Below are 24,598 nucleotides of genomic sequence, written 5' to 3'. Positions count from 1 at the left end.
CATTACTGAGTTGACACCGTGTTCAATCAAGATGAAGGAAATGAATGTTCCGTCTGAAGAATGAAACTCTTACAAATAGGTGCAGCGAAAGTAGAAAAGAACGACTACCTGAAATCATTTTTTCAATGCAAATCTACTTTTTACGGATTCCAAATTTGAAGAGGAGAGAGAGATTTTCTGGGCAGCACACTGCGAAAATGAGCAGGACGGCAAATTGTTCAGTCCTCCAGATTTCAGAGGAGAGTGAGATGAATGAATGTGTGCTTGCATGTGCATGTGAATGTAAGCGCTGCCATAGTGTTGTATTTAATGTGTTTTATAACACTTAGCTGACACCGTAATACATTACCAGTCACATTGCCGTACGGGTCCTTTCTCTAGGAGTACATATGTATGGTGCTGTATGTTTGCAGATCCTTCCACTCACACTTTTTTTCATTTTCTGCTCAGTGTACGGCAGACTGAAAACGGGTTTTTGCTTGTTCAATAAATCATATAAAAAATCTTCCCGTTTCACTAAACACCCACAAATATTTACTCTGAGTTTGCTCCTAGTGCCATCTGTTTACTCTGACACTATGCTACTGAATTATAAATGTTCCCTATAGACATACAAGGGGGCAAATAGATGTTTTATATACTATTTAGAAGTGCTAGAGCAGTAAAAACCAGGCTACCGGTGCATGTCAGCTGAGGTGAATACTGTTTCAACTCTCTGCCTGTTTTGACTTCATAAAAATATGACTTCCCCATTATTTGAGTATCCGTGCTATCCAAATTGTGAGTGGATGCTTGCCTGGTGGCCGGTGATGATGAGCAACTGATAAAACAATGGGCTCTGAGATCATTTGAAGGAATGAAGCTTTCCATGCAAATTCCTGGGAAATAACAAAATGCAGACAAACCACCAGAGATGGACTGTTCTCTTTGGGGCTGTAATAGACTGAAGCCCAGTAAACAATACAGTGTCACTATAGCAGTTGTGATTATTTAGGTAATGCTGTGATAGGATGCTGTACTGTAAAAGATGAGACATACCTATACATATGTGGGGTAGCTGACAATTTGATATTTACTCATTACGTCTTGCACATTCATTGGTTGCTACCTGCAACTCCACCATAGTTATAATTATGGTAGAAAGCCATTCAGTTAGCATACTATTGTTAAATAGTGGTTTATGGTCTATGCATTTTTTGGGGATATTGTAACCCTCTCAAATTGCAATGTATATTACACCTGAATAATTGTCATTATCCTTAGAAGAACAAGTGTCCTCAAGTTTAGTAAAATAGGCAAAGTTGACCAATAACTCCACCGCGCTACGTTCTCCTATTTGTGTGATTACTGCCGTGTTGAATGTGTGTTGTTGCTTAATGAATGACCTTCTGACACGTTAATTAACATAGACTTGCTCTCGAGGTTGGCAAAATGGATCTTACATTCTGCCCCACATGATGGAAAACAGGAGTAGCAGAAGACTTCTTATCAGGACAAAGACACGATTCAGCCTCTAACAGTTCCTTTACTACCCAGTGGCACACACACACACACACACACACACACACACACACACACACGCACACAAGTAGTCCACGTTGAATTAAGCCCTAATGCTATTCACACTGATTAATATTGTATTTAATGGGGAGCCTGGAGCAATGGCCTGCGATAATAGGAGGCCAATGATGAATGAAGAGCTTTGATAGTTGTGACTATTTATACCTATGTCCACAAACCATTCTTGAATTCAAAAGCACATCAATCTATTGAATAGGCAGCGCCGCTATTATTTGCTTAATACACAAGTTCTTTCATAACAGTTTCAAGCACTGAAATCAAATCAAGAAGCTAAAGTCTTTTCCACAACACTGGGTTGAGTCAATACAATCATGTAATAATTCAATATCTACTTTTGGTGCTCTTGTGTTTCATGCAAGATAAACCTCAACGCTCACTCACTGGTGTGAGTCAGTGAAGATGGAAAGACAAAACAACTTGTCAATAAAAGGCAGTTACTAGATTGATTGGCTCACGATTTGACTTTTATAAGAAAAGTTAAAGAAGAAGCAGTGATTGCAGTTAGTATTAAAGCGAAGATTTGTCTGCTGACTGACTTTTATTTCTGTGACACCCAATGAGGTGCAGTGCTGCAAGAGGTTTATTTCCTCTTCAATTTTCCTTCAGTGCCATGTGAAATTATGAAGTCAATTGATTAATAAATGATGGTCATTTCATAATTTCACGTTTTTTTGAATAGTTTGTCTTTTGATCTTTTCAGGATCCCAGAACGAAGCACAAGTTCAAGATCCACACTTATGGGAGCCCCACGTTCTGTGACCACTGTGGCTCTCTCCTTTATGGCCTCATCCACCAGGGCATGAAGTGTGACTGTGAGTACTTCATTTAGTATCTGCAAACGGAGCAGTGGAGGATCTATTGTCCTTCTTCCTAAGCGTTAACTTTTGGAGCCTCCACCACTTGTTACGCAAAATAGGCGAAGCGATACTACTTCATGTCGTGTTTGCCTGAGAGGTGGCTCGGCACAACGTATGTTCTGTTTCAAAGGAGTTTCATCAGCCTCATGGAATTGCTGGATCTCACTGAATACCACGTGTGTGTTTCCCCTCCTCCTTGACTTCTGCTCATTAAGATTACGCCTCGTCTGTTTTCAGTGGGCCGCTATGCTCCCCGCACCCAGAAATGGCCGTCTTTATTAATACCACTTCCTCCCTCGTCTTTACTTTAATCTTGTGTTCATGGATTAGTCTGAATGCCTTAATGTGTCCCTAAATACATTATCCTCCACCTGCTACAGACCACCAGATATGCCTAATTATTGCTCCAGGGTGGACATAAATAGAGACGAGGAGCGGTGAATTATTTTGGCAGATCAATCACACCACTAAAAGATGGCACGGTGTTATTCTCAAGCGCTGGTGAGCGGTGTGCCTCACAGAATCACACACACACACACACACACACACACAACAGTTGTCATTAAGAACAAGGCAACAGCGCAGCGAGGCTTTAATCAATCATTTACCTGCTAACTTGGTGGCTCGATGACGTAACCGTTAATGTTCCCCAATCCACGGCGCGGTGCTTTAGCTGGCTGACAGGGCTGAATCTGGGTCATAACCTTGTTATCTCCTCCTTCACACAGCTTTCGAAAAAAAAAAAAAAAACCCTGCTTTGATATTGTGCCCAATATTTATGATACATGGGATGAAAATTGAAATGTTTCCCGATATACAGTAGACAAAGACAGACCTTTTAAAGCAGCTTACTGCCTTTGAACATTAAGCCATACGAGGCTGCACGCACTACGTTCATCATATGATGTTTTAGTGAACACAGATATTTTTAACATTCTGAATCGACATCATAACTGAAAGAGATACGTTGGATGCATGAACACCGTATTTTAAAAAAAGTCATAGGCATGTTCCTTACAACAGCCTCCCTATTTCAGTCAATTGTGAGAAGGCCCCGAGCCTTTACAGTTTACATCAAGCTGTTTATCTGTTTGAGAATCCTCCTCGCTAACGTTTCCCATCTCCTCTCTCCGTCCATTCAGCCTGCGACATGAACGTCCACAATCAGTGTGTCATGAACGTTCCCAGCCTGTGTGGAACGGATTACACCGAACGGAGGGGGCGTCTTTTCCTCAAATGTGAGGTCGCCGTGGACAAGCTGCTGGTCACAGGTAGGCCTCGGTAACCGCCGCCCTCTGGCAGCGCTCACGTTGAACCCGAATGGGGCTTGAAAACAATGTCATTCTATTTACGTGTGTTACATCTGATCCCGTCGTCAAAAGTGAGCTCAACTCCAGTGGCCAGCTCTCAGCATGCTGCAAAGGCTTTTCCCTTTTAGTGCTCAGGTCAATAGGGTGTCCCCTGCTAAACATTATCCTCTGAGAGAAAAAAACAAAAAAAAACACCATTCACACCTACGACCCCCCCCCCCCCCCCCCCCCCCCCCCCAATCCAAATATGTGGTCTCGCCGCGGCGTTTTGGTCTGCTGGGCCTCGTCTTTTTGCCCTCGTTAAACGACCACAACTTGCTCCGCGTTGGGTCGAGTTTCTGATGTAACTCAATTGTCTCGGCAGAAGCCCATTGATAACGTTCATTTTAAGTCTCATCAGGATCACACAAAGACACGATCTGAGCGCTCGCGCTTGTGAGCGGGGTCGTGCTCTACAATCATCGGTCTTCACCATTATTCATCAGAAGGCTTTTTCCGCATGATCCGCGCCAGCCTCTTTAATTGCCAATGCATTCAGTTTCAAAGACACACCTGTCTTTGCCTATTGAGCCGAGAAAAGGATACAATGAGTTACTCTTCATGGCGTTTACTTTATGCGTTGTAATCAATGGTGATGTCATTTAAAATTTTAATTTTAAACCAAAAAGAGATCCTGTGCAATCTGTACGTTTCATGTACAACTCTCTGCTCCTCCCATCCTTTTCTCTCATTATTTTTTACCCATTATCCTATTTCAAAGCATTTAAAAACATGTCGATTTAAGTACTTCAATTTATGATTCACAAATGATTTGACAATTCAGAACAGTTGGCTCTGCAGAGGGTGTTGAATAATCCTCTGAGAGCAAATGACGGCAGACCATGCAGCTGTGGTTAAGAGAGATTGAGATAATGTCATGCATAATCTGTCAAATGCATCTGCTGTGACATTATGAGTCCTGGCCAAAAGTGGCACAAAATATGAACAGCGTCTGTGGGATGCTGCTGTGAGGGCCGAGTTGTCTCTTTTAAACACGCAAGGAGGGCTTCCAGGAACTGTGTGGTGCTCCAATGCTACTACAGCAGGGTGCTGCATTGCTGGTGCAACCCTGTTATGAATAGTGACTTCACTAGTTTATACTATTTTGAAGCAATAGTGCTCAAAGTTTGTGCAGTTTTCACATGAAACAGCAGCAGCAAATACTTGATAATAACAAAATAAAAGTAGTAATAGCTGTAATATGCACAAATTACATATCGTGGTTTTGAATTATTTACGCAAACTGTGTGGTTCATCAGTGTGTTTTTGTACGAGGGCGCACTTGTTTTCTAGGCATGCTGTACAGTAAATCCCCAGGCTGCAGCGGTGCATCAGCTCTTCTGCAGAAACAATGACTGACGGCAAGGAGCTTCAATTCGTTCAATTAGCTGGCAAACGGAGGTCAGAGGATCGCCGGACCCTTGTTCTGGACTCCGCTGACTTATTTACTTATCGAATTATCACCAGAAGGACCATAGTGAAGATGTGGGCCGGGCAGTGGTGCATGAGCAACACAACAAAAACATTAGAAAATTAAAAATAGGTCTAACAGGGGTTGAGAGTTATGTAGCCTCCAAAATGCATTTTATGGCCGCGTTGAAATACCTAAACAGTGATAATAGTTAAAACACAGTTAAAGTGAAGACATATTGAGTAGGTGAAATAATGCACAAATATTTATTGAAGAAGTTAGGCTGAGACCATGTATTTCCCTGCTCCATCTGGTTGTACCTTGCAACATGAATTACTCTCTCAGGCCAGTTATCCGCTTGATTTAAATCAGAGTAGAACAAAAACATTTTCTTAATAAAACACAGGTCCAAGTTTATTCTGAAGCACGCAAAATACATACCGGTGAGAAAGAGAAACTATATTCTGCTGTCAACTCACCTCTTTCCACTTGGATCTGGATAACATGACCATATTAGCACTGACCCTCTTCTCACAGTCACAGGCTGTAAACAGTTTAGTCCAATATTGCTTTCATTTTTAGCTGAACCTCAGACTGCAAACAATTTCAATATGATCTAATTTCTAAAACCAGAGCGTTCACCCCCTGCTGGCTGTTAAAGGAATTTCAGTTTAAGGCACACATCACTTTACAGACGTGGAGGTTGCAGTCTGTTTATCAAGTATTTTGTTTAAGTTTCCTCATCACTGATATTTTCTGATGGACACAAGTAAATCTCTAGTACTCACTCCTCTGTAGAGCCGTCCGAGCCCACTGAAAAACAAATGGCAAAAAAAAGTTTAGGAGCAAAGTGCCAATACCTAACATCTGGTCTTGAAAGTGGTTTCCTTCTTTGAATTATTCTGTACTGTTATTGGCTAATAATGCTGTAAGTACTGACAAACCCAATGTCTTGAATTTCCTGACAATTTTACAGAAGCACGCACATATAACATTTTTCATCCAAATCAGTAACTCTGTTAAGAATGATCTCACTCTGAATGAAACATTGATTCAGTCATTGTTGTAGCCTTTTTAATATGAATTTTATTTTAAAGTAATTGCCAATTAATCCGAGCTAATTTATGATATAACAGGAAATCTGGGCCGTTTTGAAACCCTTGTTATAGGTGATGCAACGTGGTTCTTAAGTAAACGTGGGAAGCTGCAAAATGATCAAACTCATTGACACCTGTCGGTTGTCAATTCACCGATGTCCAGAGCCAATCGTGGAACAGGGAGGGACTTGTCGGGCCACGGGAAGCAGCTGTCCTTTGTACCCATACATGGACCCACACATGAACTGCTCTCAGACCAACCGGCTCTCTGGCAACAACACTGAGGTGGCTCCACGAAATAATGAGTCACACAGAAACATATTTTTGTGAATAAAGGGTTTGCAAAAAAAAACAAGTCCAATTTGTTAAAAAGTGCTGCACACGGTTGAACCATTGAGAGGGCAGACGGAGACATGATCACGCAGAGCATTCAGGAGCAAATTGTAGCAGTGGGGACTATAAATAGGTCTTAATCATTTATTTCTTACATTTTGATTGTAAATGAGACATTTGGTGTCTTATTATTTCCTCGCATTGAGGGAAATAACGTGTGTGTGTGTGTGCGTGCGTGTGTGTTTGTCTTGTGGGAGAGACGTTAGTAATAATTACATTATGGTTGTGTTCCCTCGTTGACTCACCCAGTTCGGGAGAAAAGCCTAATTTAACAAGCCTTCTGCTCCTCGTCTCACCTCAGCTTCAGCCTTCTCCGTCTTCTTTCTCTCCCCTCTCAATAGCCGAAGGTTTTTGTGTGTGTTTCTATGTAGGTGCAGTGTAGGTGTGAGCAGGTCAGATTGGTGCACAGAGTAGATAGGAGATGTAGGTGGATCAGGGAAGCTACATTTTACTTTTGAACCTTCTGGAGGAGTAGTGGCATTTACAGTAAAGGGCTGCTATAAATCCACCCTTCCTCATGATCATTGATGCTCCACGAGGTGAGATCTTGCATGGAGCACCAGATCACTAACTTTTACTTTAACGGTAACTCCTGGTGCTTTAGACTCTCTGGAATACATCTTTGAAAGAGTACATTTACTATGTTTGCTCTTTGGGTTTTTAAACAGCTTTCCGGGAACTGCAGATCAACTGAACAGTTACTTTCTCCCACAAAGAAGCTTAATTAGGTGTTACAACACGTCCTGTGCACAGTATCTTGTGTTGCAACCCTGTACAGTAGTTATAAATGTTTGTCCCCGCCTTCAACCCTTGTATCTCTGGCAATCAACTCACTTTAAGGCTATTTTAGGGTGCTCACTGTGGGCAGAGTATCAGCTGTTAACCGTGGCTCGATCCTCCATCCTCTCCCTCCTTCCAGTTGAGCCAAATATTCTATTCAGAGCTGGTAAATTACAGAAGGTTTGCCAACTTTGTTTAATTCTGTACTTCTTCAAATTATTGTACAACCAATGTCTTTATTTGCTGCTTGCAGATCTGAGCGTGTTACCAGTACATTTCTCATCATCATCATCATCATCATCATCATTCAAACACCAAATGAGATTGCGTCTTTTTTGCTTTCGGCTCCCTGAATCCAAGGAAAGCTCAAGGTTCAGTCTGGAGTTTAGTCGTAGCCTAAGGGTTGCCAATCGATAATTGCTGCCCGATGCTCTGGATGCTGTTGGTTTATTGCCACCGCTTCCTCTCTCCAGCCTTTTCTCACTCATTTCCTGTGCTTTCTCGCTTCTGAGTCATCGCGTGGAAAAGCTAAGAGGTTCTCGCCAAGAGAGAATCTAGTTAAAATCATTTTCCCCATGAATCAGAGTTAAGACAGCACTTGTGTCGGTACGGACACCAGCCTCTTTCAAAAGTGTGTCACGTCCTAATCTTCTGTAGAGAGCTTCCGGTCTAGATAACAGCAACAATAATGCAACAAAATGTGTCTTTTTTTTATATTGTAATGTGATATTTTAATCTGTAAACTCCATCACAGCTCACTTTCAGCAGACAGTATGTTTCCAAGTTAAAGGAATGCATCCCTTTTTGCTGAGGGTATGCCTTCTTGAGGTATGCTTGTCCCTCCACTCGCTTCATGCTGATGTAATACTGCATTGAAAGGGGCCTGCTGTTCAGAAAAGCCTTTTTCCAGGAGTGGGCTGTCAAAGGAGTTTTTCAGGCGGCGTTTACACAGGGAGGTGAAGAACAAATACGGCTCACCTCCTATTTTTTTTTAGATAGGATCATGTGGTGTGAGCTGAAGACAAGGTGTTTGGTTGCGGTTCTTGGTATGACTTTTTGCCTCCATCATAGTGTTCAGGCTCTCCTTCTTTCGGCGTTCCTGTCGCTGTGGGATTTTCGCTGCCAGACACCCCGAAGTCATGTCATTGGTATTCCTGGTCTGTCGCCTCTGCCGCACCAGGGGACCCCTCTTCTCAGCATGCCGCACACTGTCATCAAAGAAATGCCTCCTTGCTTCCTGTGCAATGGTCGACCTGTGGAAATCAACAATGAAATCTCCACAGCCCAGATGTGTGCAACGTGCACGAGAGACGAGGCAGCTCCTTTTCCACAACAAAAAGGTGTACAACTTTATACAGTTTGCAGAATTATAGAGGACCTCTATATCTCGATCAGCCTGGATTCCTTTGTCCTAGAGTTTGTCCGCGTGTGTTTTTGCATACGCGTGTTTCTGAACTCATTTGCACACAGATTAGAGGAATCATCCATTTTCCATTACTAAAACTACAAATTAGTTTTTTCATTGACCAAAGATAATTTGACCTTTTTTACCAGACATTTTCAGCGGCACAGATAACTTTGTGGTTACTGTATGTCTCTGCAGTACATCTGAAATGGATTAGAACTGCACCCACATCTGGGTTGGTTTATAATGCCACACAGTTATATGGAAGGAGAAGCTATGTGCCAGCCGTGCTGAATCAGAGGGTCTAGGATGCCCCCCTTTGGTCATGACTGGAAGTAGTAGACCTCTCACCACTCACTTTGTCGGTCTGTTTGTAGGCTTTTTGGGGCTTTGTGATTTGGGTGCGCCCGGCTTTGCATACAGCATGTAGGAAATATTCAAATCATGACCTTTTACACCGGGTTAAAAGCTGAAGAAGAAATCGTTTGAAGCACAAATAGAATGTTACATGGATCTGCAATTAAATATAACATATTTCACAACACAGTCTTTGTAGATTGTTATTAATGCAGGTCGAAGCCTGTGTGGGTGAGAGCAATCCGTCTGATGGAAGTATTGATCATTAAAAAGCTGAAAGGTGCTCCATGAATCATTTAGTTATTCTTCAGATACACATAGGGGTACACATATAAAGCAGCAGCCAGCTGTTTTTTCAGCAATAGAAAGAATCAACATAATAACTGCAATAATATTCATACATTTAAAACGTTTATGAGAGGCACTCAAGGCCCCTTTAAACGGGTTATAAAAACAAACATTTGATTTAAAGGTTGTTTCTTTAACAGTATTAAAGTAAATGTATTGCATTTCAGTCTAACCTTCTCTGTGGAACAAGCACAAGTAGAGCCAGTTGTTCTTTGGAGCCTGCAGACTGCCTTTGCACTGTTCTATTAGATTTCTCAAGGTAGCCAGCTCCAGTTCGCTCGATACCATCCCACACCTCCAGTTGCTTCTATAAGCTGCTGTCTCAGTGTGTGTGTGTGTGTGTACTTTACTGCAGCTCGCATCGATCTCCGCCGCCACAGGTCCTGGGAATAAAAGCAAACATTGGGGAAGGTATTTGCTCTTGGCTCATTAAATAGCTTTTTGGTGGAGCCACAGAGAGAATAAAACCACTCTGCGTTGTCACGAGGTGTTGCACCTGTGGCTCCAGGAATGTGATAGCATCTTAATATGAATAGCATACTCTACTAGATAAGTTTTTTTGCATCCTAGGAGGGAAATAATGATACCGCGGTGTTGTTCTCTTTAGCCTCTGTAACAGTTCACGCAGTGGTGACAATCCCACATTGACACTGTTCCTAATCCCATCAATACTGCATCTCATTGAGAGGATTCAAGCTAACCCAGTGGGTTAGTGTGTGCGTGTGTGTGTGTGTGTGTGCGCACACTGTGCTGTCGCTCAGGTCAGGCACTTCTCCAGTGCTCGGGGCTAATAGAGAGCTAATGTCCCTGGTGTGCCATGGTTTACGGAACAGCTAAATACCGGAGGGCGAGGAGGAAGCCTTGGCCTACTTAAGCATGTCACAGCCTGCAATTTGGAATCTCCGCTGTCATAACACTTCCTCTGCTTGCTTCCTATGAGGCTCGGAGCCGTAAGCAATCCTCAAAGGCGGGCACTCGCCGTTTGATCTCGAGCACCTGTGATTTGTTCTACTGATGTTCACCTGCTGCTTAAAAGAAAGCGTCCTTTTTTCCGCCCAACAGGCTTTGAATGAAGATAACATGTTCATTGAGCTGTTCATCCAGCAGGTATCAGGACGGCCACCATGTCTGAGTATGAGAGAGGGTGAATACATTAAAACAAGTCTTTAGTTAAAAGGATATAGTTAATCTCTGCCTCTGAAGAATAATACCTTCTTTATCCCCCCCCCCCCTCCCCTCAGTGACTGAGGGCAAAAACCTGATCCCCATGGACCCCAATGGCCTCTCTGATCCATACGTCAAGCTCAAGCTCGTACCAGACCCCAAAAATGAGACCAAGCAGAAGACCAAAACCATTCGCTCCAACCTCAACCCCAAATGGAACGAGACCTTTAACTTGTGAGTAAATTGCCTGTTGTCACCTCTTTCTCTGTGTCACATGGTAAGGCATATTACAACATGGTATATTAAAATAGTGGCTGAAGCAGCTACTTATGCGGAAAAATATTCTTTATGCTACTACAGGAGTTACTACAGAACTACTGTCCAATCCAAATATGCCAAGACTTATTCATCAAGCCTTTTTTATAATAGCGTTTGTTATTCTTTGGCTGTATTTTTCATTTAATTTTAATGCTGTGTCAGTTCTCAAATATTGAAGCTATTACCAGTATTGTTGAGTAACATCTATATATATTATTTTTCCTTTAAAATAATAAAAATAAATAATTTATAGTAATTAATCATCCTACTAGCTCTGACTAGCGCTGTCACGACTGGTTTTCTCTTTCACCACAAATGATAACGTACAACAGTCGAGTGCAGGGTTTTAGATCATCACTTATAAATATACTTGTATATTTGAAATGTAGCCGTTAAACGTGACTCAACATAACAATCACGTGTAACCGCGTCTGTGCTGCACAGCAAGCTGAAGCCGACTGACAAGGACCGCAGGCTGTCGGTGGAGGTGTGGGACTGGGACCGGACCACCAGGAATGACTTCATGGGGGCCCTCTCCTTCGGCGTATCAGAGCTGATGAAGGCCCCAGTCTGTGGCTGGTAACGCTCGCTTCCACCTCGTTTTGAATTACAACGTGTGTTTCAGTTTGAAGCCCCACCATTCCCTGCTATGAAACATATTATTGAACACTTCCAGGCTTCATAGAAGTTTAAACAGTTATTCGCCCCAAAGGTTTGAGTTTCACCTCCTTGGGAATTCCACATTTTTTCAATTATGTCAATACATCATTCAAGTAATTTACAATTGAATGATATATCAAAAATGTAACGTATGACTGTCAGATTTTGGTCGTACCTTCCGTATAAGCAGCAATAGATACACCTGTCAGCAATATTACCTGCACAAGCTTTATAAAGAAACTGATTTAACAGTGAAGGTGTACAGAACCCACCCTGTTTGTGCAGTTCTGTACCAATGGAGAGCCACACCTTCACTCCGTTTGCCCCTAAGTTAAACCTATTTTTTCATTTCAAGTGTAAGCTCCTTTACCATATTTTACCATATTTAAACTGAACTAAGTAATTTATCTTAAAATGTTTTCCTGTATGTGTCACCCATCCCCCCCCCCTCCTTCTGGGCGCCCCTCTCTTTCAGGTATAAACTGTTGTGCCAGGAGGAAGGGGAGTACTACAATGTTCCTATCTCGGAGGAGGATGACGGGAATGAAGAGCTCAGGGAGAAATTTGAGGTGAGGATTGTTTTTTTCGCTTGTTGACTTGAATTTTTTTTTTCTTTTACAACATTAAAACGGTACATCAGCAGGTACATCCGCCGACCTGGTTCAGTGTTGCCCATAATGTGGTAACTCTGTCTTACAGTAGCTACGGCCTCCTATCGTCTTTCCATTAGTCAATTTCACCTTGCCAAATCAAATTCCTTGTCCTCGATTCATTATAAAGCGGTGAGAACGTGGCCGGTCCAGCCATTTTAGGATCTAAAACAAGCACGTGTATGAGAACTTGAAATGAACCAAACGGTCACTCCTCCTACAGCTGTTGGATGTAAATGACATTGTCGCAGCTGCAGCTTTCAAAGACCTCCTCCGCTCTCGGCCTTTTGTGAGTTGTGTGTTTTTTTACTGATAAGGATGGCGCTTTGTTCCTCCATCAGAGAGATTTGTGTTTAGGGTCGAATCATAGCAGCCCACCAACAGCCTAGGATGTTTTTCTCAGCAACAATCTCCAGAGATATTTTCTATTATAAAGACTTATTATTTAATGCCTGAAAGCCCAATATGGTCTGATCCCACCACTTGTTTTTCAATTTTCTTTAAGGAGTTTGCATAAATAGTTAGTTTGTAATTAACCTAATTGCCTGGGCAGCTGTTACAAAGTATTCATCATTATTTTATTCTTTATTTAATAGTAAAGCTTTATTGCAAGCCGTCATATATAAAGATGTGTGTAGTAATTGTCAGAATCTTTAATAAAATGAAACCCACCCACAGTATACATTTATGCCTATATATATATATATATATATATGTATGTATATATACATTTATACGAAGAAATATTCTCTTTTCTAAACACTCGTAAGAAACGTAGATTAAAGTTGCTTTGTAATAATGTAAAGTAGTAATGTACATAAATGACAAATGTAGTACTTCAGATTTAGTATACATGTTAACTGTTTTTTCATCGATATGTGATCAATTCATATTTTTCCATTAATTAGAAGTGTTTCCTCTTAATTAGAAACCGCTCAGTGATGGTCCAACATGACTCATATTAAATTATTGATTGTGATGTTCAGTGATGATCATCATCCTAACAACTTTCAAATAATAATATGAAAGGAAAATTGCAATAACAGCACTTGAGTGTCCATAACTATAAGTAAATCACACATTTGCCTTTGTCAGACACTCTTGCCTTTTCCTCCATTCAACTTTCTGCATTGCTGCGACTGAGGCGGCTCTCTTCTATCTAATCGGAGGCGCTCCTCTGATTGTCTGACTCTCAGGCGTCTGCAAGAGGCCTTTTACACGTCATTAAAGCAGAGTGGAGAGTCGTCAGAAAGAAAGCAGAGTGGCTGAATTACTGAAAGGTCACGGTCATCTGATGGAAACCATCAACGTTGTCAACTGCAGCACTCATTGAGTTAGTTTGGAGTGCAAATTTGCCATTTGTGAGAATGGGGGAACCTTCTATTCCAGCTCACTAACACAAGCAAGTGAGGACTAATGCTAATAGATCTGATCTTCATACTGTACGTGAGAGGTCCATGCAATGACAGAGGAGTACAGTTAAGTTAAGAATAGGCGTGTTGATAATGTCAGGGAAGCGCCGACCTTCTATCACCTCCCTGAATTCGGTTGTCATAGCAACAGATCCACAAATACATAATATTTACCAAATAGGAGGTATCGTGAGTGGTTTGTGTGTCAGAGTTCAACAGCTGCTCTTATAACGTGCTCACACACACTCGTGCGTGTCTTAGGTGTTGCTACAGCAAAGGTCGCTTTTGACTTAAATAAAAATAAAAAATCATCCTTCATGAATTAAAGTTTGAGTAAAAAATACAAATAGTTACGCAAAATTACATATATTCGTTAAGATACCAAGTATGTTATTTTTTACGGTTTTCTCTGGAAAATGTAGACAGTAACAAAGACAAAATCATTACTTAATTACATCAATGGTTTCTTTTGAAAAATCTCTTTCTGGTCATTAGTTATAATTATTTTTCAAGATAACACAGTGTTCTCTTTAAAGCATCTGATGAAAATAGTTATTTGGTTTTTAATGTTGAACTGTTTCATCCAATAGACTTCCTTTTATTCTCTCTGGACTCTGTGGTATTGAGAAGTACCAGTTCCAACTCTCTATTTTTAGATTTACTGGAATTAAGGACTAGAAGAAAATTTCACACCAACATTTGACTTAAAATAAAAAACTCTTGAAACCACTAGATGTCAGTATTGGATTTATAAATAATACCGTGTGTGTTTGTGTTTGTGTGTGTGTGTGGGGGGGTGTGTGTGTGTGTGTGTGTGTGTGTTTGTGTGTGTGTTTGTGTGTGTGTGTGTGTGTGTGGGGGGGGGGGGGGGGTGTTGTGCCTTCATCAGTGTATCGGAAACGAAACATCTCATTTTTTAACATCCCTGAAATTGGGAAGTCATTGACCTGTTGGAGAACAGGTCTTCTTTTAAGGCCATGTTGCTCCGCAGTGTTTCTAAAGTAGTCCAGAAAGGAAAAACCAATCACTGGCTCCACACAGCCATTTATCTTCTAGGTTACCTGAAGGCAGCCATAATTCTCTGACACACTTGTACAGCGAGGGGGAAGAAGGTGTTTAGTTTGATGAATCTGCCGCCTCACAACTTAATTTCACACTGGCCCATTAAATTCTCTTAATTATCACCCACATTTGTAATTTCTCCTTTACCTGTGTACTCTTCATACCATTTCTTTGGCGGAGTATAGGTTTGGTTTTCACTTAGAATAATGCACATGGGGTTGAATAGAATTATCCATTGTTTGTGGTACCGTTGAGCTTGGCATCAGGTTTAATTTCTAAGCTTCAAATGTCTGCTACAATTGTATCAAATAATTATTCTAGCTTCTCCTGATACAGATTTCTGCATTCATAGAAGTTAACAAAAACCTCAAATGGGCCCACTTGGACTTGTGAAGGAAAATTATAGCAGAAACACAAACTCAGGAAATACTGAGTTACGTTGTAATATAGTTTAAATCGACCTTTGACTCTTTTGAAAATGGTCGAGCGCCTTTTGTGTTTAAATATGATCACCGCATCTTTGTATATCTGTGTGTTTGATCAGCCCTCAACTATCAGCGTGCAAAAAACACCCAAACTCAGTGAGTCGGCCCTTCGGGCTTGGTTCCCCCTGTGGTTACAGGACCAAAGGATAATGGAAGCCTCTGATCAGGTGTGTCTGAGGGAGAGGAAGTAAGGCTGCTGCTCGCTCGGCTTGGCCAGGTTCTCGGTCTGCTGTGCTTTGCATTTCTCTGATTTAAGAGTGGACCTGGGGTAGACGCCATCAACCCGAACTGAAGCTGCCCAAGTGAAATGTCTTTTGATTCGGAATAGTGTGGAGTGGTCTGAATTTGGGCTTGTAATGAACTCTCCTTTATGATGCAACCCCGAAACTTGTTCTTTTCCACAAGCTCCCTGCAGCACGTGGGTGTCGATTACACCCGTGGTGTCGATGGAGCCGCATGAGTTTGGATCTGTGTTTGGCCTTGGCTGATCGTGAATATCGATGACGTGGCAGTCTCGGTAGTGTTCCTGTGTAGAGAGGTTCAAAATATTTGATTGCTGTTTAGCATCGTGTCTGCTCTTTAACGTCTCTTTAACGTTACTCACAGCCAGTTTTCCAAAGGAAAATACGTGCAGTAGTTATGCTTGATGTTAAAGATTGGAATCTCTTTTTATACTTTACCTTCACATGTAATCACAACCTAAAAACTCCCCTTAAACATAAATGTATTGCTGTATTGATGTTTTAATATTTTAAGACTTAAGAGTGAGACTGCAGGTCTTTAATTAAAATCATCAAAAAGATTATGTCGCTTTCATTTGGTGTTCAGTTTGTCATGGTTCACCCTGTTCCTCCATTAAACCAATAATGACCATCAGTACAGGCATTACAATTGATTTAAATGACTTGTAATACATTTTAAGATGCTTTAGTCACAGCTTATGTTTTTAATTAGTCGATAAAGGAACAATATGGGAGAAAAAGGTCAATTTATCCTCTCGTTTGCCACCATTCAGATACAAATTGTATCTGTTTGTATGGAGCCATTATTTTGAGTGTACATTCTCCACAGTGGCACCACAGGCTCATTTCATTCCATTCATTTTGACCTCTGCTTATCAGTAAGTGTATTAGTGAGCAAATGAGAAGTGTGAGTGTGTAAAACAAAACGTTATTTTATGTGATTTTTCATGAGGAACCCCCCCCCCCCCCCCCCCCCCCAAAAGAAGCTTGATCCAAGTTCACTTCTCTTACACACCTCCCTTTGTCCCCTGAGTGCAGAAGGCCAAGCTGGGCCCAGGTAAGAAGGGGCACACGGAGGCGGACGGCAGTCAATCCATCCAGCCGCCCTTCGTCAGCCTGAACGAAGTCAAACTCAGCGACTTCTCCTTCCTGGCTGTGCTCGGGAAAGGGAGCTTCGGCAAGGTGAGGCCACTGGGGTCCGCGCTAAAATATAAAACACTCTCATGGACACGAAGCAATGCGGAAGCAGCGTGAAACAGTTGGTTGAGTTTAGCTGGGATCTTCTCCTACTGCCTCTCTGAAGGTCATGCTGGCGGAGATGAAGGCCACAGAAGAGCTGTACGCGATAAAGATCCTGAAGAAGGACGTGGTGATCCAGGACGATGACGTGGAATGTACCATGGTGGAGAAGAGAGTCTTGGCCCAACAGGACAAGCCCCCCTTCCTCACACAACTGCACTCGTGCTTCCAGACCGTGGTAGGTGAAATGCTCCCTGACACATATCAGAAAAATGCAATTTGGGTCAGGTCAGGTCCAATTACATTATGAAGGGGCTTTTAGCTTAACGGCTTAGTCACAAAGGTTGTAGAGAGCAGCAGAGGGCGGGTACGACAAGTACAGTGTAAACAAACAGACCCCAATTAGACGGCTGTGCTTTGTGTGTGTGTGTGTGTGTGTGTGTGTGTGTGTGTGGTGTGTGAGTCATCCCCAAACCAGACTACACAACCTCAGAGCACGTACTGTATGAGTGAGGAAACGTGTAATTGTACCGTCATATGTGTATTTCCAGCACACACATACATACACACGTGTATGAGAACAGTTACAAGAAAAAATAAACCAAGAAACCACAACAAATAAATTAATACAAATAAATAAAACAAGTAAAAATTACAAATTAAATACAGTTTAAGTGTAATGCACCTTTTAATCCTTAGAAATAATGAAGACAAAACCCCCCAAATTTGTAATTTCCTTTAATGTAACTTGATATCATCCTTCAAAAGACTTTACGTTCCTCCCTAAAATGCAATGTCACCCAGCGCAAGCTTAGATAACCTTTATGACATCATCAGGGTCATTCCTCAGATAGGACAGGAGGACTCCCATTCTTAGTAAACAGACCTCCTTTTGTAAAATTGGTGCAGTGCTGCCTTAACAACAACTGGGTGAGTGTTGGTAGCAGTTTTTATATTATCATTTGCAGCCCTAGTGTGAACTTTGCTGGAGCTGAAGACAAAGAAAGATTGATTAGGTTGAGGGTCAATCCTGAAAAGTCATTAACCTCTCAAGGGTTTTTGCACATTTGGAGGCAATCTGGTGCTCTCAGAAAAAAATCAAGGAAAACAAAAGGCAATGTCTGTTGCTTGGAATGGGTTGATGTAGAAGTTTGATGAAAATGTTTTAACCCAGTCATCGCAATCGTTGGTTTTGTACCGGGTGCCAGATGAATGTATGAATAGCAGTTTGATTTTCCACAGAGGCCGAGCTGACCTATGAGAGGGGATTAGAGGTGTAGTACCAGCAGGCAGACACTCATTGGTATCGATCGTGGGATACGCTTGAACACACACACACACACACACACACACACGGTTTACACTCCATTCGCTCACGTACAAAGGCACACTTACTTTCACAACAGCTCCAGTGATTCCACATTTCTTAAAAAATTAGTTTTGAAAGCCAAATGATCTTGCCGGTGCTTTTGTATTAAGATGATGTAGTTGGAATAGTTTTTGACCAAAGAGAGAATTTAAAAGATAATTATGTGTGAAACCTACCACATGCAACACTAAAAGAACGTGTTGCTACATGGCACCACAGCATGCCAACATCAAATGTGTGTCCGTAATATACATGAACTTCATTGTTGTAACACGCTACAAAAAGGTACTTTTAGCCACAGTCAGAAGGTCTTGCACATAAGTCACTACTTGGCATAAATTAAAGTGTTTGTAGTGTTAGAGCCTCAAATGTCCAAAATCAGAGCAGCTTTGTCAAAGCGGACCTTCCGTCAGCACAGGTCTGTTGCTGTCTGAGGTGTTTTGTTTGTGTGGGACTGTCGAGGCCAAACTTGTCACGGGCACTAAAGGACCAGCAGTAGCAGACAAAGAGAATGCCCCTTGACAGATGTCTGTGTTGAGTGTTTTCTTTCTCTATGAAGCTCTTTGTTGTAGGTCACCTTGTCACAGATTGTGTGTTAGGAACGATAGAATGACTGCGACAGCGCGATCAGACGGGCTGCATCACCGAGTTTTATATTATTTCTGTTTGAAGCACAGGCAGTGAATACAAACCGTTTGTAATTTCACAGCTTATTTTATAATCACTGCCCATACTGCACTCCTTAAACTCCCTCTCTTCTTTTCCCGTGTGTTTGAACGCAGGACCGTCTGTACTTTGTCATGGAGTATGTGAACGGCGGCGACCTCATGTACCACATCCAACAAGTCGGCAAGTTCAAGGAGCCGCAGGCAGTGTAAGACTATTCAGGGAATCATTTTCCACTGCCACGTAGACTTCCTGTGTTTGAGATAACGATACCTTTTGGTTTTTGAAAACCCTTGTAAGGTAAATAATAAAATTGCATGCTGCGTTGTTACTGCGGCAAGTAGCTTCAACCGCTCTGTTAAAAAGCCTGAGGCGGCTGAAGTAATTCTTTAAAGTAAATTGCCTTGCGTTTAAAGTCTGTGGTTTGTGTTTTGCAGGTTCTATGCCGCAGAGATCGCTGCTGGTCTCTTCTTCCTGCACATTAAAGGAGTCATCTACAGGTGGGTGATAATTAGTTCATGCATCAATCAATTCAGGCGCTGCGTTTAAACTAATAATCCGTTGATACAGAATATGCAAATTTGAAAAACAGACATACTGCATCCTCCTGTGAAAGCCCTTGCATTTGTTTTTGAGCCTCAATCTTGTTATCAGCTCTTTCTTGAAGTACTGTTTAGTGTAAAAAATTTTAGTATTTCGGATTGGGATTGAGAGCCACCCGCTGAAACAAATTTGCAAAGAATTGTCAACATCTTCAAGGATATTTAGTCTCTTTGTGGGCCTCCCCAGGGATCTGAAGTTGGACAACGTGATGCTGGACTCGGAGGGACACATTAAAATCGCTGACTTTGGCATGTGTAAAGAGAACATGGCCGAGGGAGTGACCACACGCACCTTCTGCGGCACTCCCGACTACATAGCCCCGGAGGTAAGGCTGAGCGCTCAGATGTGTGTGTGTGTGTGTGTGTGTGTGTGTGCCCGTTTGTTCCTCATGCATGAGGTCGCCTCGGTCACTGGTGCGGTCTGAGCCCGTGACACCCTTGTGCTCCGGATTAAGGTTACTGCCTCAGGACAGACACACACACACTCACACGAGCTCTCTCGCATGACATAAGCAACCAGTGTGACAGACGTCTAGTGTGTCCGCTGGCAAGTTCAAACACAACCGTACGAGCTGGAGTCTCGGTGTTTCTCAGTGGCTTTCCTCCCAAGCAAGTTCAATCCAATTTGATGAGACGGATAGCACACCTGCTGGCTTTTGTTTTATTAGTGACTGGTAACTACGGGCAACCTCAACTATTAAGTTAATTTCATCAACAAATCTTTAATGAGTTTTTCCAGAAATAATTTCATAATATCACCACTTAAAATGTGTTGTGCTCATACATTCAGAATAAAAAAAACAATACAACTTACAACTTATTGACTTTTTTACTTACTACTTACTTCGGAGCCACAATGGCATTATCCAAGGCAGTTTACACATGTTACCGTTCTGCTTTTAAAAATCCTCTCACAGCAATAGGATTTTTTTGGGGGATTGAATTTTTGATCTTGTTGAATGTATTTTTCTATCAAAATAGCTGAAAAGGTTGGTCCCAAGGTGAATTTGATAGTATAAATCCTCTATATTACACAATGCATGCCCAGTGTGCTCAGTGTGAATTTGGATCCAGGGTCATTCTGCACCTCCTTCATTAATAACACCTGAGGCGTCCGTAATAGAGAGCTGCAGCGATGACGGATATTTGTAGGCCGATTGGGGAAGTTGGCATCACAATGCTTCCCGAGATAAAGAGTCACAGGAATTTTTCCATTGAGTCGTGTGATGACATTTAGATGTCTCATTTGACGTGTGTTTTATTTACTGATGTATTTCATCTAGTAGAGCAAAACATCTCTTGAACCCATTCGAAGACCCAATTACTTTGAGACAAGGCTACTGCAGAGCAGCACTTTATGGTGGTGCTCAGCAGTCTGGAAACTGGAGGCTGGATTCAAATAATCCAAAAAAAAATTTCTTCCCTAACCAGTGACCCGTAACGGACAGCCCTGACATTTGGTCACTGCATTCAAATGTCCTAAAGGCCAATGGCAAAACTCAATACCATAATGACTCCTGGTCCTTCTCTAACACACAATTTGAGGAGCACTTCCCTTCATCTCTAAAAATGTCTCCACTGTCAGAAAATTGTTAAGGTCAGCAACTCTCTGAATGTGTGCTCAAGTGTGTGAATGCATGTGCACAGATGTGGATGCAGAAACTTTTAAATCATGTGATGCTGCCATGCATGTGACTGTGTGTGTGTGTGTGTGTGTGTGTGTGTGTGTGTGTTTGTGGGATCTGTTCACATTGCTATGGATACAGAAGCTGCTCCCACCCCCTGCTGTGTCATCCCTGGCTGACACATTAGTGTCAGTCTGAATGTGAACAGTCACAGCAGGTTCACCCTGAGTCTGTTGGGCAGAATTAACCTCGCAGTCTGTCAGACTATTCTTTTACAGAGAATCAATAACACAATCCACCATTAAATAGAAGCAACTAACGGATAACAACTAGAGAGTTGGAAAAAAACAAATCAGTAAATGTAACTGTAAACCGGCTGTACCATGCAATGTTTCCTGGGGCTGTATTGGGGGAAATTAAGTGAGACAAATGAATAGATCGGCAGCACTGTTTATAGATGCTTAGCAGCATTTCAATATTTCAAGGTTTTTGTTTGCTAACTAACTGGGGAATAGCACTTTCCTCTTGGAGGTGGTTTATTTGTGTAGGTGCTTGCTCCAACGGATTGTTGGTTGTGGTGATTATAAACATGCAGTAGATAAAACAAGCCTACCCATAGATCACTACATGCAGTATGTTATTGTGTGTTTATAAGTATTGCACAAAATCAGTTGAGCCTGTTTTAACAAACTCCGTTTTGATTCTCTGCTTTTCTTGGCAGAACCTGCTCTGTATGACATGTTTAGAACTCAAATCTGTAGGAATTCTGACTTCACTTCGGACTTGTGGGCACATGAGTCTCACTTAGGACCCCCTACCCCGAATGAGGAAAAACAGAAGCAATACTCTGTTCTTATATGAGCTGTTATATTGAGGTCACTTCTACTAAATAGAAATGTGTTTGTTGGTTTTTATCTCACCACGTGTGATAAAGCTGTGAGATGGGAAATATTATTTCACACTTCCATCTCTTACAGACATACAGACACAAACACACACACACACACACCTGCCCAAATGCTCATAACTCTATAAAAGACACATGTCTATGTAGCAGCTGGTCCCCTGGCTGTCAGCATGTACGCCACACAATGCAAAAGTGTTCCTGCTTCTGGTAACACATGAACACACACACTTTACTCTGCTCCTGTTTGGGAGGAAGGCTTAAACTAACGCGAGTTTACACCTTAATGACTAATGACACCGAGAGGGACGGAGAGGGGCAGGAACGCAGGAAGGAGGCATTAACTGTTAGGGGGAAAAAAGCAGAAGTTGACAAGAGTAGTCCGATATTGAGGACAGGATCTGGTTCGGCTGTCTGATTTCCCGCTACGCCCACGTTGGTTAGCGTTGGCATCAGGAGGCATCGGAGTCCACCTCCCTGCTCACTCACTGTGTGTCACTGAAATGGTGTACGGTGTGTTTGTAAGGTCAGGATCACAAGAATTGCTGCTACTGAGATGCTCGTGCTGTCGCTGAGCTGCTGTTTCTTCTCAAAAGTGTTAACGTGTTAGAAGCGCTGCAGGAGCAGAGTTGGGGGTTTTCGGACTGTTTATAAGAAGGGGATGTCGTCACCGAGACTTAACCCAGCTGATGTTTTATATGTACAGTATTTGCTGAAAAATAATCGTAGCAGATCCTTGTTATTTTAAAAGTTTGAGGGCTAGGAATAGCAACCCTGAGTCACAACAGGGAGTTGAAGTCTTTCAACGTGTTTCCAGATCAGCGCTATTAGCAATCCTACACAATCACGTCCTTGCTTGTTGGGAACGGGAATGTGATGTGAGAAACTGTCAGGGCTGAAAAGGGAGGTGAAAAAAAGAGGAAGTGAAAAGGAAACTGCAAATTAGGCAGAAACACGTAGAGATGAATAGATGCCAGATCATTAACACTAAAAGATTCCGTAATGAGTTGTATGCTATTCTTTCTCACATCTTTTGTGTTGAGCTTCCCTCTCCTTCCTGCCTTTGGGCTCTGAATGCTTTATCTTTTCTCTGATACACTTTAGACATTATACTACATGTGCATGGCACTCTGCTGTGTTTTTCATTTTTGGTTATTTTCATTTACCACCAAAATTAACTGATGTCAGAGAAAGAAACATCTTTGAGAATGCATCATATGCTGCTGCGGTTCAGTTGTGTTTTGTTATGTGTAATTTTATATATTATACGCTGCTCCACATAGAACTATAAAATGTTAATACATTGCTTACTACCCTACTTTGTTGAGAAAATGACCATTTTATAAATAAATATCATAATTGAATGAAACCAACGCCAATGAAGCGTAGCCTGGTCAGCCTGAATCAGCTCCGCGGCACACACAATCATTTTGAATAATAACAACAAAGAGGCAAATAATCACGTCGAAGCAGAGGCGGTCCCGTAGAGAGCATCCTTGAAAGGCTAACCATCTGACCCACAACTGTCATGTAGCATTAGGCCAAATTGGGAGAAACGTCTTCAGCAATGCAAACACGCATGCTCAAACACAGGCTGTTCAAGCACACAACACACAACAGACGCACACGGATACTCGGGCAGGCGGAACAAAAAGCTTCTATCTATACAGAATCACATGTGTTCCATGGCGATTTACGTACACAGTTAGCCGAGCCGCATTAAACTGCCCGTGACTCATAGCAGCTCTAAAGGCCACAGGCTTTTATTCAAAAGAGTAAAATAGGGGGAGAGAATGCCAGGAACAGGTCACGTGACGGGGCAGAAGGAGAGCGAGACCTCCATAGATGGATCAGCCTCATGCATGCAGCGTGGCAAAGCATGTTCGTAGTGACTGAGGGGAAAGCCGGAAGGCACAAAGGCCAACGTGCCTGAAACTGTAAATGTCCGCCAGCGTCGCTGCAGAGATGCTGTTGGCAAGGGGCGTGACGTCACCGCGGCATCATGTGACACGCCGCCGTAACTCATTTTAACATTCTTCTTTTTTTCCCCGCTGAACTCCAATTGTTCTCTTAGTTTCTTCACTTTCACTGACCCTGAATCCAACTTTGTCGCCATCTTCACACTTTTATGTTTCTCTCTGACGGGTAAAAAAGTCAAGCAATTTATTTTTCAATATTTTGGATTCCTAGCTTTTTTTTAAATTTGTGTGGCTATGTGCTTGTAGAAGTCAAATTCACCTTCCTAATATAGAGATGTGACATGCAAAACCGCAGTGGCTGACTATATATAATTAATAATAGTAAACAATTTAAACATATATATATGTGGTTATATATATTATACCATCGAACACCCCCATTTCCTCCTCTCTCTCTCCTTCCCTCTGCCCTTCCCATCTCTCCTCTCTGCTTTCATTTGCATGACACATGAACCGCCATAGGGTTGCAGATCTCCTTGCTGCATTGACCTCGTGTCTCTGCATGCTTCCCATGCTTAAGTCCTCGTTGGGTGTCTTTGCGCAGAGACTGTGAGGTCAAATCTCAGTGACACATCTGCCTCGTTAGGTCCTTGATGACGAGCTGTCTAACTTTGTGCCTACTTCACGGTAAAAGCATGTCCTC

The 24,598-nt window shown here is 42.1% G+C and overlaps 1 protein-coding gene across 2 annotated transcripts in view; it reads left to right on the top strand.

Moving 5' to 3' along the window:
• The window catches only part of prkcaa (protein kinase C, alpha, a), an 85,976-nt gene that overhangs the window by 48,990 nt on the left and 12,388 nt on the right, over positions 1-24,598 (top strand). For both annotated transcript variants that reach the window (XM_037473168.2, XM_037473167.2), the window contains exons 4-13: positions 2,282-2,393; positions 3,581-3,709; positions 10,820-10,976; positions 11,505-11,639; positions 12,196-12,289; positions 16,610-16,753; positions 16,875-17,048; positions 18,962-19,053; positions 19,283-19,345; positions 19,635-19,773. In XM_037473168.2, the coding sequence (XP_037329065.1) occupies positions 2,282-2,393; positions 3,581-3,709; positions 10,820-10,976; positions 11,505-11,639; positions 12,196-12,289; positions 16,610-16,753; positions 16,875-17,048; positions 18,962-19,053; positions 19,283-19,345; positions 19,635-19,773 (1,239 nt within the window). The remainder of the gene's footprint in view (positions 1-2,281; positions 2,394-3,580; positions 3,710-10,819; positions 10,977-11,504; positions 11,640-12,195; positions 12,290-16,609; positions 16,754-16,874; positions 17,049-18,961; positions 19,054-19,282; positions 19,346-19,634; positions 19,774-24,598) is intronic.

The sequence above is a fragment of the Pungitius pungitius genome, chromosome 9 (genome assembly GCF_949316345.1).
Source record: "Pungitius pungitius chromosome 9, fPunPun2.1, whole genome shotgun sequence".
NCBI classification, from domain to species: domain Eukaryota; kingdom Metazoa; phylum Chordata; class Actinopteri; order Perciformes; family Gasterosteidae; genus Pungitius; species Pungitius pungitius.
The sequence above is the reverse complement of the archived record's forward strand: the minus strand, read 5'-3'. Positions and strand labels throughout refer to the sequence as shown.